Source organism: Aedes aegypti, chromosome 2, assembly GCF_002204515.2.
Source record: "Aedes aegypti strain LVP_AGWG chromosome 2, AaegL5.0 Primary Assembly, whole genome shotgun sequence".
NCBI classification, from domain to species: domain Eukaryota; kingdom Metazoa; phylum Arthropoda; class Insecta; order Diptera; family Culicidae; genus Aedes; species Aedes aegypti.
Window position 1 is genome coordinate 381,949,590 of NC_035108.1, and position 17,376 is coordinate 381,966,965.

Below are 17,376 nucleotides of genomic sequence, written 5' to 3' on the forward strand. Positions count from 1 at the left end.
TTGTTTGGCTTTTCTTTCTCTCAATATCACAGATCCGTAAATCATTTGTCTCCTGTTTTGTATGACCCCTTCGAATTTTACTTGATATGATGATATACCTATTCTTTATTTTTCTTAATTTTACACTGTTGAGTATTTCAAATTTTAAGTGATTCAGTTTTAAAAGCTTTTCAGCATGCAAAATTTTCATGATTTTTGCATTGTTTCGTTTATGTGTTAGTTGATTTGTTTAATATGTTTTGATTTTTGAAAAATGGTTGTTTCTAATTTACTCAAAACCTATGTACAAACTACTTCTTCTTACTAATTTGTAGATTTGATTAAAGAGTGATCTAATCAAAATAACACGGATTGCATTGTCTACTCGGTCCTATAACATTTCCCCGAATACCATTACCCCGAAAACCATCTCCCCGAAAACCATTACCTCGAATGATACATTACCCCGAAAACCATTACCTCGAATGATACATTACCCCGAAAACCATTACCCCGAATGCGACACTTCCCCGAAAACCAGTGATGCACTTCGAATGTTCTTTCCTGGATGCTCGCGAATGTGAGCCAAGAAATCTATCTTGCTCGTGATTTGTACGACACTCGAGGTTTATCTAGTAGTGTAATAGTTGTCGGCGTAATAACTGTTAACATTTCTATCAGCGATTTTTCCTTCTTTCAATAATCGGCTGTTCTTTCAAGGTTGGCATCATAAGTGTAAATTTTTTTATCAGTGATTGTACCGTAAGCATGCCATTCACCGCTCATGCTCCATTCACCGCTCATTGAATTATTTTGAAAAATCTGAACAAATTTTCGCAATAAAAGTCATTAGCATGTATTAGTATACCAGAATGGTTTGTATCAGAATGAAATTCATAAGGTTTAATATTATATACTATTTATAAAAAAATAATTTTAGGCTGTTTATGGCTGTGAACATAAGTTGAGCAATGATTTTATTATGGCAGATCGAAAAATGCCTCTAAGCTGCCACGCTTTAATATGTTGTTCAATACTATAGTACAAAGATAACAACCAGCTAATGAAAGTAAATTAATTCCAACTAGTTGTGTATATAGAGTCTCATACTTAGGATGAGCGGTGAATGGCGCCCTACCCATGTATCATTGGTATACATTTTATTCGGTACCATTATACGTTGATCACATTTCAACTTCTTTCCCACAAAAACAAATCTTTTACCTTGCTTCTAGCGCAAAAAGTTGCGAAAAATATCGAAATCGTTGGTAGTTCGACTGTAGTTCGTTGTTGGTGATATATTGGCTTTTCAGTCTTGACAAAATTAAAAACTGTTATTTTATTTTGTCAAGACTGAAAAGCCAATATATCACCAAAAATATCGAAAAACCGATTTTTGACAGAATTTAATGTGATGAAATACTGTTAAATGAGCGGTGAATGGCGTCCTTACGGTACCTTCTTTGAGTTATAGGCTGTTCTTTCGAGTTGTACTGTTTGAGTTAAAGTCGTAATGATAAATGCGATTCATCTATACTGCCCCTATCCGCATAATTGTCCCATGTCTTCTTCTTTCTGGCGTTACGTCCCCACTGGGACAGAGCCTGTTTCTCAGCTTAGTGTTCTTATGAGCACTTCCACAGTTATTAACTGAGAGCTTACTATGCCTATGACCATTTTTGCATGTGTATATCGTGTGGCAGGTACGAAGATACTCTATGCCCTGGGAAGTCGAGAAAATTTCCAACCTGAAAAGAATTGTCCCATGTAAAAAGAGTATCAACATCAGCATTACCATCAGTCTGAAAATTATTTATTGTCACAGTTACATTCTCAAAATCGAATGCACACATGTTTTGATTCTCACATGGCCCTAAAAAGCTGATGGTTAAAAGAAGGATAAATCTGTGATAACAAGAGCATGAGTTCAAATCAAAATCAATCGATAAAGTATGTTTTGAAGTAGGAAATACTTCGTCCTACTAAGGGACAGTTTCGCATTCCCGGAGCTTCAGGTTATCTTTGGCATATGTGTTAGAGACAATTTTATAGACAATAATCGTACTTAACCTTAAGCTGATATTCCATATTTGGTGTTCATTTATCGAATCCTCATTTTGGCAATAATATTCTGGGTTATAATCAATTCGGGGAAATATGGTATTCGGGGTTATGGGTTCGGGGTGATGGTTTTCGGGGTAATGGTATTCGGGAAAATGTTATAGGATCGTCTATATTTTTCAATATAGATTTCATTTTTCATTCTGCTCTTGCCATCTCGTGAATTTTAGTTCTTGTAAACTAATCAGAAGGTATCAGAAGGCCGGCTCCAGAGGCACGTTCCCCGCCATTTGGGAGATTTGTGCCATCGCCATATTTGAGCCTATTTCATCATCTACCCAATGGGAGAGGAAAGGGAAGGTTAAGATGGGAGGAAATAGGAGTGGGGTCCCTTGAAGATGGAAAATCGCATAAGCGAATTAAGAGCATGTAGCACCATACCACAATGGGTTCGAACAGCGCCCTAAAAAGGGCACTGCAAAACGCATGAGCGTAAAGAAAGCCTATAGCTCGTTACCACAGCGGGTTAAGAATACCAGAAGGTCCTGAAGATTCAGGTTTCTGAAATCAGTTTCACTTAATAAGTGTTTACCAAGTAATTGGAATCGCAATTACGCGAAAAATTGACATTTACATATCATGTGATAAAAAGTTCCATAATTGGAACAACAAATGTATCAACACACTGAATATTTGCCATGTGATAGTTGAGTCGGCAGTGGCCAGTCAAGGTTGTAACCAAGCGACTGCAATTCTGCTTTGACAGATTTGTTAAATACTTAGCCACCCTTTTGGATGGCTTAGTAATGTACAGACGTCCACTCATCTCGCGAAGGGAGTTGTGAGGAACATTTCCTATAAGCAAAGTGACAAGCAATTGTGAGATCACTCGAAGCAAGGGTAATTGTGTCCCAATTTACCGGAACTGGAAACATCCAAATCACTAGGATTTCCAATGGACGAAGAAAATCCATGGAATTTGGTCATAACCAATTCCCAGTTTGTGGAGTATAACAAATGCAAAGTCTGCGAATTTACATTCTTATGTTCATATAGAGATGTAGCGATGATCAGATAATGATTCATCATCTGATACATGCCAATTCGTCAACTCGTGACTGATTCTATTCGAACAGAGCATTATGTCTTCTCTAGCAGATACCATGAAGGTTGGAGGATTTCCTACAATAAGTAATCCAAGATTTGAACTACTTAAGCATTCCATCAGACTGGAGCTTCTCAAATTGATATCATTGCCCACAATCAGCAGAAGGCCTTTTCATAGGCAGTGAACAACAACTCGTTTGAAATCATCCATTGGGGATGATTCATCATGTGGTAAATACACCACAAAACGAAAGACGTATTTCCTATTGAGGTCACATACAGAAATATCAATTGTGACAGCACATACATCTCTGGTTGTTAACTCAGAAATGAGTATGGCGACGTCAGCGCTATTTACGAGCACGCATGCACGAGGCATGGTACGCGAAATTGCCATTTCATGTTTCTGAAAGTAGCAAAAACTGGGTCCACTAGGTTTCCTAGATAAAAGCAAACAAAAGTAAGGTTTAAAATTGAACTAGCTCCACTTGAGCTGTACCATTTGCATGAGTCTACAAAGATTGATCGTTGCTGACATTTTATGCTGAAGATTGATCTAACTAAGCTATCCTAGCCGTAGTCACTACCCAAACTAAGCAAGATTAAGCTTTTCGCAATCTCAGAACGAAAAAGATCAACAGCGAACAAAAACCAAATCGGTATCTCTTAAAAGTCGCCAAAGGCGAAAAGCACAGAATACACTGTGTAAAACGCATGATGCGAAACCATAGAGGTGAAAATTTAAACTAAATTACATTAAATGTATTAATAATCCCACCCTTGAGACTTGAGGCTTGAGACTGAAGAAGGGCAGCCGATTGTTTCGGAAAAACACAAGGTCACCTGCACCATTGCTTCGGGTAGCACAAGAAGGGCATAATACTACGTCAATAATGTAAGTATCACAGCAAAACCATGCTGAAGGTGTCTGGGTATAGGTAATTCCTCATACATGTTCTGGAAATATTCAAACCTCATTGTTTCTGAGGAAGTAATGACAAAAATAAGAAGAAGAAGAAGCAGGAATGATCATAATACTTACATGTCAATTACAAAGATTAAATATACCTACCTTGATACCTTGATGGCTACAGCGTAGCGTCACGCCATTGCCGGGCGTATTGCAGAGCTCTTCGTCGGTCTTGGGCGAAACTTCTCCAGTTGCCCCGAACGTTTAGGGTCGCCAGGTCTTCTTCCACTGCGTACAGTCAGCGTATTCGTGGTCTTCCCCGAAGCCACCGTCCTCTACCTGGTTCCCTGCTGAATATTATTTTCGTTATTCTTTCTTCCGACATTCGCACTAAGTAACCAGCCCATTGAAGTTTGCCGTATTTTACACGCTTGATAATATTCGAATCATTGTACACTTGATACAACTCGTGATAGTGCGTCTGCGCCACACACCATTTTCGAGTTTCCCACCGAGTATTGTCCGCAGCACTTTACGCTCGAAAACACCGAGTGCTTTCCGGTCTGACTCTTTCAACAAAGATTAAATTATAAGAAGAAAACTAGTTCATATACGTATGCTAATCACATTTTAAAACGATGTATTTATATATAAGTTTATAGAGTTTCTTATTATTAACCAATAATAACCAATGAGTTTTTTAAATATGACTTTATTTGCCTTAAAATGTTATTCTACAGACTAACGACCAACCTAAACTTGCTGCTATATTATCATCTTAATCGAATAAAACAGATCATGATCAACACGAGTTGCAGCATGACTAAACAAAGGTTTTTTTTCATTCTTGAGGGTTTTTCGATATCCAGATATAACGGGTTATACGATGTTAGCACAACATTTGTTTCTATGAGCTGAAACGCGTGACACTAAATTTATGTGTTCATTGTTCCTAGCTGAATCCGGTTTTATTACATTAAGTTTGCTTCTTAAAACACTATTTATAATTGCTTCTTGAAATAATGCGTCGTGATTGTAGGAAGTGCAATTTATGAAAATCCGTACAATTGCTACAGTTAGAATCACAAAAAGAACTAACCTAAATGTTATAAATTGCAATTAAATGGAAACTTTTCTTCTGCTTCGAGTTTATGTTATGATTTTCACTTAAATAAACATCTCTGATTTTGACCGTTTCCATATTCAAAGCAATAAGCAGGGTTTCATTTAGAATCTTTTTAAATCGGTAATTTGTTGAACCATCACGATTCCATGGTAGCTCCAGATATCCATTGATATTCAATCCATTTGGTGGGGAAGAAACGGTGAAACCTGATAATTTACATATTTTGGTTTTTCGACAAATAAAATTTATGGAGTTTTTTTACCGCTAACTTGATTATTCAAATTGATGTTCGGAAGATTCTATCGATGGGCTCAAGGCATTAGAATAGCATAAAAAGTTCTTAAATCAGTAACAGATAAGTATACGAACCCATTTTTTAAAATAAGATTCCAATAATGAACCTTATCAAACTTCTGCTCATCAACTAAAAATTAGGTTTCCAAAAACTGAAATATTTGATTTTTTGACTACATTTTTCCAAAAACAAACAAAAAAATAACTGTGATATGAACTATTTAGATAAAGAGTTTACGGACATAAAAGTGATAAAAGATTCGAAATATGTTGAGAATTGTCTTTGAAACAATGAGAATATGGCATCAATTTTTCTATGATCTTTTTGTGCATATTTGAAATCCTTTTTTGCAATGCTAGCAGTTTTTTTTCACCTTTATTCTGTCCCAATGCACTTTCGATTGAAAGTCGTTTCGCATTCCCGCCTTCAAACATCTTCAAACAATTTAGAGTGTTATGTTGAAAAATTCATTTTGAAAGTAATAATAAAATGATACCGGCTCCGTAATGCAAGAGTAGCCCGTTTCGCATGCGAACGTTTTACATAAGGACGTATGGCATAATGAATGGTATTACTTATTAGATATGAATACACCACGTAGAGTATTGGTTTTGTAAATTCAATCTATCCTATTGCTCTAACTTTTTAACCGTTGGATAGAATTTAATGAAAATTTGGGAGTATTTAGTTCATAGTGCATTATGCGGTTCGAGTAACGATTGACCAGCGATCGGAATCCCAGAAGTGAAGGAAAAAGTATTCCGTACAACACCTAAAATCACAACCGCGTAGTTGGGGCCTTCAACCGAAACCCGAACGCCTCCGTTCGGGATGTGGCTAAGAACCTGCACCTAAGCCGAACTTTTTTTCCCAGAAGGCTGGGCTTCGAACGTTTAAGGTACAAAAGGCCCCTAATCGCGACGAGAAGCAGAACAAGTCCGCCAAAACGCGTGCCAGGAAGTTGTACCTCAACATGCTGACGAAAGTGGAATGCTGCATTATGGACGACGAAACATATGTGAAGGCCGACTTCCCCGGCAACCTGTTTTTCACGGCCAAGAATAAGTTCAGCGTTCCGGAGCATGTCCGAACCCAGAAGATGTGGGAAGCGGAGTGCACCTTTCGTGACCCAGGACACGATGAGCGGACAGGTGTACATAAAAGAGTGCCTCCAGAAGCGGCTGCTTCCTCTCCTGAAGGCCCACAACGTCCCAACAATCTTCTGGCCGGATTTGGCCTCAGGCCACTACTCCAAGGACGTGTTGAAGTGGTATGCGGACAATAACGTCAGTTTAGTGCCGAAAATGTTCAACCCTCCCAACACTCCGGAGCTCCGCCCCATCGAGAAGTACTGGGCGATTATGAAGCAGCACCTTTTTAAAAGACGTTTGATTCACAGGTTGTGCAGAATATTATGGCCGGAATTAAGGCCAAGGTGCGGGCATTTGCGTATGGACTGTAAATAAAATACGAGTAAAATGGTAAAATGAAGTTTAATAGTTATTTTTCAATCCCTGAAAATTTGATGGCAATCGGATGAAAATTCAAGTTTTGCGAATCAATTTTGTGTGTGGCAATTTCATCATGGACACCCTTTACGGAGTCCATAACCGGCATCGACTCGTTTCGTCATTACCAGAAATAAAACTGGAAAATGCAACTAGCAAATCACTTTCTTATCTTGAAAGTGGCTGCATACTTTGAAAGGTGATCCCAAATTTTTAAACAATGACATTAATAGTCGTTTTTTGTTTTATTTTTTCATCATGTTGCAAAGAGATTATTGCTCTATTACTGCTCTCATCTCCAAATTTGGTCGATTAAATTATTAGAATAGAATCAGGATTAAATTTTTGAGCCAAATTTTCAAAAAGGTAGCAATTTAATCAAAATTTTATTATTAGGTGCTACAGTGCCCGTACGATTTTGGTACGGTTTGTTTTTGGCAACTTTACCGTTCGATTTTGGCAGCACGGAAATGCATATAAAAATAATGAATCATGGGTTAGTCACCAATCCTGTTCATCTCAATGTTTCTGTGGGCCTTTTTGAGGCTTATCATATTTAAAAAAGACTCATTAATTTCGTGGTCATTATTACGGTGATGAAAGTTTTAATAAAAATAACCGTTCGATTTTTGCGTGGTTCGATTTAAACAACATAAACATTTTTGGCATATTGCCAAAATCGAACGGGCACTGAATTCATATTAGGGAGGTATCAGCATGCAAAATATCATGCGTTTAGAGGGACGTCTTTTATTTGAGAGCGTAGGCGAATTAGGGTAGAAGCTCCGGTTTTGACCTTAACGTTAATTAGCCTTAATGAATTATAAACTGTCTTGTCTTATAAATCAAATCAGCGTGAAGCAATTTGTGTTCAATAAACCACATTCACATGATAGGGCTACATTGATTTATTCGTCCATTTTCATTCAAAGGTAATGTAAACATTAGGGCGGTTCGAAAATTAAAAAAAGTTTGGAAATTTCACAGCACACTCTTTTTATTTTACAATAAAAATAGCGTGCTGTGAAATTTGCAGCTTTTTCAGTGATGATTAAGAGGTGGGGCAAAAACGATGTAGGTTTATATGGAAATTACTATGAACAAATTTAGAAAAATATTCCAAACACGTTAGTACTTTATTGTAAAGACAAACATATTAACTAATAGTGGAAACCCATTCTTCAAACCCAATTAAAAAAGTTGCTGAAGAAACAAATCTCTTTAGAGCTAATTTTGTTTGGGATTTTAGCGAAAGCTTTCAGGGCTAAAATCCAACATGGAGCTAAATAATAGCAAACAAATTCATGAATAGCTGTTCTCTTATTCGTCGTATTGAATTGCTATCTTCAAATTGTTACTGCTGTACACCTTATTTGACAAGTTCATAAAAAATCAATGTGAATGGCCAATTCAGGAATCGAAGTTCTAGACGTAACCGAAACAGGCCCATTTTGCCCATCGCCAATTTTATTGCGGAAAAAAGGTTTTTGTTCAGTTTCTATATGTTTGAAGGCTTTCATTTGACGTGTTTGTTTGTGTTTGGCCGAAACATCTTTCCTAGGACTGTAATGAACGTACCGAATGAAATGGATATCATATTTTTCTTCGACAATACATCATTAATAAAACACAATCGAAAAACACTCGATAGCCTGTGTTAGTGCTGTATTATATATACATTGTTTCAAGGCATAAACAAAAATATTTAAAAATTAAGCTTTTAAATTTGGCTTCAACTTTGTTTTAGTTTCAAATTGATATCAAGGTGGTGGAAGAAATTGATTTTTGAGCAAAGTAATGTCTCCAGAAAGATTCCTTCTTGCTAGTATGATTGAATGAATTGAATGAATTTCATCTAATAGAATTAACAAAATTCATTGGAATGTGTTCATTGAATTACACAAGGGTGTTTATTTTCCCCCGATACCTTTTTATCATGGGGCCTTTTTAGCCGAGTGGTCCGCGGCTACAAAGCAAAGCCATGCTGAAGGTGTCTGGGTTCGGTTCCCGGTCGGTCCAGGATCTTTTCGTAATGGAAATTTCCTTGACTTCCATGGGCATAGAGTATAATCGTACCTGTCACACGATATACGAATGCAAAAATGGCAACTTTGGCAAAGAAAGCTCTCAGTTAATAACTGTGGAAGTTGTAAGGGAACGTAAAAGCCCTCTTCTATCAACTTGTCGAATGGTCGGACAAAAGGAGTATCCCTAGCAGAAAAGTAGAAAAAAAAAGTTGGCACCCCTCGAATTCCGCCAGCTCATGAGTTATAAGTTTTTCGCGATCGCGGGCGCACCAGACGCCATTATTTTGTATTTTTCGCAATCGTATGTAAAACAGGTAAAATGTGTTTGGTTGTTACATAAATGAAAAATAAAAATAAATAAAATTTATGTAACAACCAAACATACTTTATCTGTTTCACATATTTATTTGATACGATTGCGAAAAATACAAAATAATGGCGTCTGGTGCGCCCGCGATCGCGAAAAACTTATAACTCAGAAGCTGGCGGAATTCGAGGGGTGCCAACTTTTTTTTCTACTTTTCTGCTAGGGATACTCCTTTTGTCCGACCATTCGACAAGTTGATAGAAGAGGGCTTTTACGTTCCCTCATAAGAACACTATGCTGAGAAGTAGGCTCTGTCCCAGTGAGGACGTCAATGCCAAGAAGAAGAAGAACCTTTTTATCAGCCGTAGTTTTGATCCGATTTTCTAACTCATTTTTCCGACATTTGATATGATATTCATCACCATGAATGTATCAACACTTACTTCTTCAATAGAACCGAGATACTAATTTAGGTTAGCTGAAAAGTATCACCTTTTTATGGTAAAAAATAAGCATTCGCTAAATGTGTCCATTTTGCATCTAATTCCAGAAACAAAAGTACCCTATGTTACCCCGTAATCCATCTTGTCTCATATTATCATAGCAAAAATTGCAACCTGAATCCTGGAAATAACATGACTTTCCTTTTCTTTATAATATTTTATAATGTACCATGACCCCACAGTTATGGATCAAATAGTGTGGAGTCCAACCTATAAATTTCAATAAAACGACATGAAAAACGTTAAATTGTAATTTAAAAGCACGAATCGAATCGTTTCAAATTGGAACTTCGGTTAGTAAACTGTTTTGGGTGTAATATTTACATAGGATTGCATAAAAATTAAAAATTGTGTCGGTTCCTGAAAACCATATTATGGATCAATTTTCATATTATGGATCAAATTGTGACATATTACGGATCAGTGCGCAAAATCAAGATATTTTCAACTCAATGCATCTGTATTGCATGGTATGGCGAAAGTTAACAATGTTTCATATATTACTGCAAAAAATAGCAGTGTTAGAGCTGGAAACAAGGGTAAAATGCCCTTTTTATTGTGATACTGCATTGTAATAACTGAGACATGAACTGTTTCCGCTCCACACCAAGTTTTCCACCCATTTTTGTCTGCTAAAATATGAAATTTACAAACCTTGATGTTTTATTAGTTTTATCCTTAGTGCTATTGTCTAAAAAATGTCGAATCCAATGCATAAAATAGCAGAAATCTACATTCTTTGGAAGTGATCCATAACCGTGGTAAACAATCATTTCCTGGTCCATATTATGGATCACTAGTTAGAAGTGCTAATATTCGGTATTTTGAATGAAAATTCAAGTAAAATGTTTTTCAAAGATGAATTCATACTAAATCGAAGCGAACGAGCATAAAACATGCTATAACATTTGAATTTGAGCTTATGAATGCTGACGGCACTTCTTACAGAAAACGACCATATAATGATAGCTGTGTGGTACCAACTAAACATTTGTCAAAAACACCTTTATTTAGCGGTTGAATGTTGTGCTTTACATTACAAATGGTAGAAGACAAATAGTATAACATGGGAAAAATATGGTTTACGTCAACGTTTATGTTTTGAGCGAGTTATCCGATGTTGAACGCCAAAGTGATCCGTCACTGTGGGTGATCCGTAACTGTGTGGGCATGGTATTTTATGTTTTCGTGCTACTGCTGAATCCACAGTTCGTACGGGTTTGTTTTACTTTAAATTTGGGGCACTGGTTTTCACATACATTTATTGCTCGCCTAAAGTTTACGTGTGCGGCAGTTTATTTCGCTACCGTGTGTGATGGAGACGCATGGTTTTTGAATGCGGCGTAAAATGAATAAAGTGAGTGGATGATAAGAGGTCTGACTCCTCAGATGGATAAAAGGCGCTGTTGATGGATTACGTAAAATCAATTTGTGTGCACCTCACATTCATTCTTTTAGTAGAATTTTGTCCATAACAAAAATTAATGTTTCATAAAGGTTATGACTTCACTCCCTACGAACTTCCACGTGGTTTATGAACGACCCTCTTTGGTGAGGCTGATAGTACGGACAGGGAATAGCTATACACGTGTACATGACTGGTTGCGGTGCGTGTTTGCAAGCACATATATCTAGGCAGGAGGGCGGTTCCACTTTCATAGGTGGTTTATGTCATGTTTACCTCTGCTCCGCTGTCACCTCGGTGAGTCAATTCATTTCCGGTGTATTTCAGCGATTTCCACGTCGCAGGATTTTTTGCGATTAGCGCGACCAACAGCACGGGCCGATATTTGCTGGGAGCTACGAACAACCGTGAGGTACACCGGGCGGTAGAGGGGCGCTAGGTCGCGGTATTCGTTGTCGCTAACGTTGCATCCGTCGTACACTTCCCCCAGCAGGAATTCCGGTCCTATATAAATTCCACCTTCCACGTGGTCAATGGCAACGTCTGTGAGAAGAAGAAGAAGTGATAGTGAAAGTAGAGCATGGTGTTTGAATATAAATTTGCTGTGAACAAGGAAACTATATCCGATTGGCCTATGGCAAAAATGTTGCATAGAGAATGTTTCGAGAGAATGTCACAATCTGTGTGCGTATAACTTTTATGGTCATCTACTCTGGCAATGGAGATAAGCACACAAAATATCTCAAGGAAGAAGTTATTAAGCGTCCTTCTAAAAAATATTCGTACAATTTTCTAGTTCATCTTTTACTTTTTGGAATAACGTTCCAACTGAGACAGAGCATGTTTCTCAGCTTAGTGATCTTATGAGCACTTGCATAGATGTTAACTGAGATCGTTCTTTGCCAATTGACCATTTATGTATTCGTATATCGTGTGGCACACGAATATACTTTATGCCCAGTTCATCAACTCTATAAACTACTTGTAACGTCCGTGGCTATAAAGCTGTCATGCTGGAGGTTCGGTGGGTTCGATTCTCAGACTGCCTAGAATCTTATTATAATTAACATTTCTTTTATTACTATGGGCATAAAGTATCAGGTATGACCGCCATGGGCGTTAGCAGAATATCCATCAGGGAAATGGGAGACGAACAACCATAAAAACATTATTCATCATATTCTTTGTCTGTGGTTATTTCAAACTTTTTTTTTGTAAAATGTAATACAATATTGGCAGTGAAAATGTTATGTCTGCATGTCTGCGGTTTCGCTAATAATAATGCAAGCATGATAGCTTTGAGACATGTCGACTGTTTTTAGCTTTACTAGTCTGTGGTTAGAACGTAATCAACAGGCAACTAATAAAAACGTACCACAAGGTTGATACAGTTGTCATTTGCTGATTGATTGTACCAGTCCTTTGTAGCCTTAGAACGAATGGATTAAATTTTATGCGCAAACGACGTGCAGTGATTCCCCAACTAAGCGAAATCGATCTCCTGGGGATGATTTTTAGATAAAAAAAAATGAAAATGTGTAGAGATCAATTCTGGGAGAGCAATAAAAACCTTCTCAATAAAAAGACGAAAATACTTGTATGGGATAAATTTTAAACAACAACTCGTAACATATAAAATATAAAATTACTTAATAGATATTTAGATAAAGTCGATAAAACGATCTTATAACATTTTTCCAAACTACCATTACCCTGAAAATCAATATCCCGAATGGTCAAGTACTCCGAAAATCAAGAACTCGAATTTCATTACCCCGAATATTCTGTTACACACGATTTTTAACTTATTCTTTTTCATCTAAGCACTTCTAAGCACACGAAGTTAGAATGCTCATTGCGTTTCAAACTATTTACGGTCCAAATATCCGCAGCTGCATTTCAACTATACCAAACTGAGGGCCATCGGTTCGCATCCCACTAGTCGAGGATCTTTTCGTAATGGAAATTTTCTCGTCTTCCCTGGACCGACCAGGAATCGAACCCATACACTTTCAGCATGGCTTTGCTTTGTAGCCGCGGACTCTAATCACTCAGCTAAGGAAGGCCCCAAGTTATCAAGCAAAATAGACAAAAATATTCACTATGTATAGTCAACTCTCCATAGGTCGATATTTTAGATACGATCTAGTTATGGAACATATAATCAGTAGAATTGCTATTCCATAGATAATCGAGAACTCTAACTGTGGTTTGTATTTTTCTCCAAATTTTCGAAATTTGTTTACTTATTCAAACCGTTTTATGGACAAAAAATCGAAAGCCAGAAGGTCGAAAGGACAAAAGATCAAAAACTATTCGCTTGGTGGGAAGTTTTCTCTTCTATTAAAACAGATTTTCGACTTTTTTCCCTTCTTTTTTATTCTTCGAACTTTTGTTTCTCGATCTTCTGTAAATTCGACCTTTTGTCATAGCTTCGAAATTAATGTATCTGCCAAGATATAATATGAAATTGAAAGGTACAAAATATTCAACTCTTATTTTGATTCTCTTTTTTGAATGCTATTGTTTCTCTTATGCTAAAATATATGACATAGTTAGCATACAAAAAAGTTATTTATGTACCTGTAGGTCTTAAGAGGGCGATAGTATAGAGCCAAATCAATGAAGATTAAACGTTGAATATTCAACATTTTTTATGATTAAGACCAATTTGATGTATATTCTTACCACAGACACAATCTGTTTCCTTACCGTATCCTATGTGTGGCTGCAGATTGCTGTTCGGTATTCGGAATGGTACCGTTCCAATGGTGATGGGGAAATTGATTTGCAAATCATCTCCAGATTTCTCAAATTCCAAGCATGCCTAAATGAGAGAGAACCAGAACAGAAAAGGGCTTTTTAGAGCATGTTTGTATGCTTGTGTGACCATTCGGTGTGTCTATTGGGCTATCATATGCGGTTAGAATGCTTGAGAAGCAGAAATATGTTGCGTTAGGGCTTGTGGTCCTTGATTGCTGTATGGTTTCGTTTGCGGTTAGCTTCTCATACAGCTGGTTCTGTGTGACGAGTTAGTCAACAGAGAAGTAAAGCTACTCAAAATTTATAAACGGATATAAAATCTGTTCTTAAGCACACGTGGACGTCATATATCCTTAAGAGCCAGTTCGCGAGAACCGCAACCAAGGGAAGTTGTATTGATGTTCTCCGATCAGGCTGAAATTTTCAGGGATTGTTCTTCTATATAAAAGATGATGTTTTGCAAAATATTAGATTTTTATATTAGGGGGAAGTGGGACAAAATGACCCCCAATGATTTCATGTCACTAAACATGCAAAATCACCAAAACTGATATAACTATAGTAAAAGTGCACGGATTTTGTTGAAATTTGGCATGAATACTCTACGTTTATATTTTGAGATTGGCATGGTATATGGATTTTGAAAGTACTTCAAATCGAGAAAAAAGAGTTTTTCATAAAAAATTTAGTGATTTTCAAATTGATTTTTTTCTTACCAACTGAACTAGGTCAAAAAACTAAATATGACGTTTTGTAGGGTAACTCATGGGCTTTCATTTGAGGTGTATTCCAGATATGCCGTTTCAAAAATTTTCGAAAAAAAAAATTTTCGGGGTAGTGTTTGAATTTGAGCCATTTTGCGAGTACCGCAACCGCCTTGTCTAGAGAGGTTGTATTGATGTTCTCCGATCGAGCTGAAATTTACAGGAGTTGTTTTCCTATATAAAAGAATATATTTCGAAAAATTTCAGATTTTTATATTAGGGAGAAGTGGTACAAAATAACCACTAATGATTTAATATATAAAAAATACAAAATTAATTAAACTGCTATAATAGCGATAGTAGGGGCCCAGATAGCCGTAGCGGTAAACGGGCAGCTATTCAGCATGACCATGCTGAGGGTCGTGGGTTCGAATCCCATCGGTCGAGGATCTTTTCGGGTTAGAAATTCTCTCGACATCCCAGGGCATAGAGTATCTTCGTACCTGCCACACGATATACATATGCAAAAATGGTCAATCGGCATAGAAAGCTCTCAGTTAATAACTGTGGAAGTGCTCATAAGAACACTAAGCTGAGAAGCAGGTTTTGTCCCAGTTGGGACGTAAAGCCAGAAAGAAGAAGAAGAATAGCGATAGTAAAAATGCACTAATTTGTATGAAATTTGGCATGTTTACACATACAAGACGCGACGCGAGACAAGACATAACACTTATCGTTCTTACAATCGTTGGCATGTTTACTTTACGTTATATGAATGATCATTTTGGATAGAAAAATGTTTCAAATCGAGAAAAACCTGTTATTTTGTAAAATTAGTTTTTTTTCAAATCGACTTATTTTTGGTCAACCGAACAAGGTTGAAGTTTTGTAGGACAACTCAAGGGCATTCATTCGCGGTGCACCGTGGTAAATCAAAATCCGGGCGGTATGAGCAGCGTATGGAGGCCTCTTTTCGGCAGTTGTAATACTGATTATATCATACCGTGTTGCCGCTGCCGTATCTGAAAGAAATGTCACTTTCTTGCAAAAGTGATGATGTGGATAACAATAAGTCATTGCACCAATGTTTTCGTTAGCAGCTTCGACGGTTCAGTAGTAAGCGTTGTTTCTTCTCACGCTGTTTGGATGGGTATCAACTACCGCATTTTTTTTTAATTTGGATTTGGGTTTGATTAGGAGGGTCACATGTATGTGTGTATGATGGTATGTTTGCTAGAGATCAATTTGTAAATAATTGAGTTTAGCTTAGTTTAGACTGACTGCACATTTGGCTGCTATGAGACACTGTACTGTTTATATCTTGAATGGAATTTTGACTTTTGCTAGCCTTGATGTTTGCAAATTTCTTGAAAGAGTAAAAGAGAGACGAAGATTGTTAAAAATTGCATATTTCCACGGAAAATTGTGTGATTTTTACAAAAAAAAACATATTTTTCAGTACAATCGTTTAAACGGTACAGTAGTTCTTGTGATTTTGTGTGTTTTCCGACACAAAAATATTGGGGGTCATTTTGACCCACTTTTCCCTTATAAAAAGTGTAGATCTGCCAAATGGGTTTCTTTTTGAATAGTAATGAACACATATTGTGTAAGCAATGTTTGTGATTTAGTTGTTTGGACAGACATGTTGGTGGTTTAAATTGCAATCATCGCTGATTGGTTCAATGAACGACGCACAGTATTGTTCTTATTACATATTACTCATATTTTGATGATGTTCAAAGTATTATTCCAGTTATATTTGAAAATTGTGTACTTACGGCATCGAAACATACAATTCCAATACAATGTCTAGATTCAAAAACATTGGGCTCCAATTCCGGACAGCCTCTTTTTACTTTTTTAAACCATATTTACAGCATATTTTTTCAATGTGGTGTCACTAAACTTTTAAACTATAACTTTGTGTATTATTATGTTACAATCACTACTGCTGCGACGATTGCCTCCATCTAAGCGCCATCGAACGCATGGGGGAAATGTCAAGTGGGGGAATGAGAATTGAAAAAAAATATCTTCTCATTGTTGATTGATCGATGTGAATGCAAAATCGTTTATTAAGTGAATTATAATTTATATATTATTACTATATGCTTATTAAAACTGAATAATTACAGATAGTGACCTGAATTACCCTATATTAAATTTAAAAATTTGAATTTGTTTGCCTAGTAAGAGACCAAATGTAAGTAATAAAAATATGCTATACGATTATCTCTAACCAATTAATTTATACCTTTGAGCTGATCTCATCGGGGACATTGATCAGTTTGTTGAACAGACCTCCGAAAGGCCAATACGTCGGAATAACTACAAAAACAGCTATTTTTTCATTCAATATAGTTGTATAAATGTTGTCAATTTAGCATTTTATATTATCAGAGTGTCCGGATATTGGTACCGTCCGCATTTCGATTCACTACGGTACACAGCGAATGAAAGCTCCTGAGTTTTCCTACAAAACTTCATAATTAGTTGTTTGAACTAGTTCGATTGACAAAAATATAAGTCGATTTGAAAAAAAAAAACTAATTTAATAAAAAAAAAATAAAACAGATTTTTTTTATCAATTTGAAACACATTTCTAATCCAAATACCACGTTCATTTTGAAGTTCATATAACGTTAATTGAACATGCTAAATTTCATGCAAATTCATTT

General features: G+C 36.6%; 1 protein-coding gene across 1 annotated transcript in view; it reads right to left on the reverse strand.

Moving 5' to 3' along the window:
* Positions 1-10,822: 10,822 nt before the first annotated feature.
* The window catches only part of LOC5566807 (arrestin domain-containing protein 3), a 52,619-nt gene continuing 46,065 nt past the window's right edge, over positions 10,823-17,376 (reverse strand). Inside the window, exons 8-9 of the mRNA XM_021846881.1 lie at positions 13,941-14,055; positions 10,823-11,771 (exon numbers count right to left, since the gene is read on the reverse strand). Of these exons, the coding sequence (XP_021702573.1) occupies positions 11,536-11,771; positions 13,941-14,055 (351 nt within the window). The 3' untranslated portion in view covers positions 10,823-11,535. The remainder of the gene's footprint in view (positions 11,772-13,940; positions 14,056-17,376) is intronic.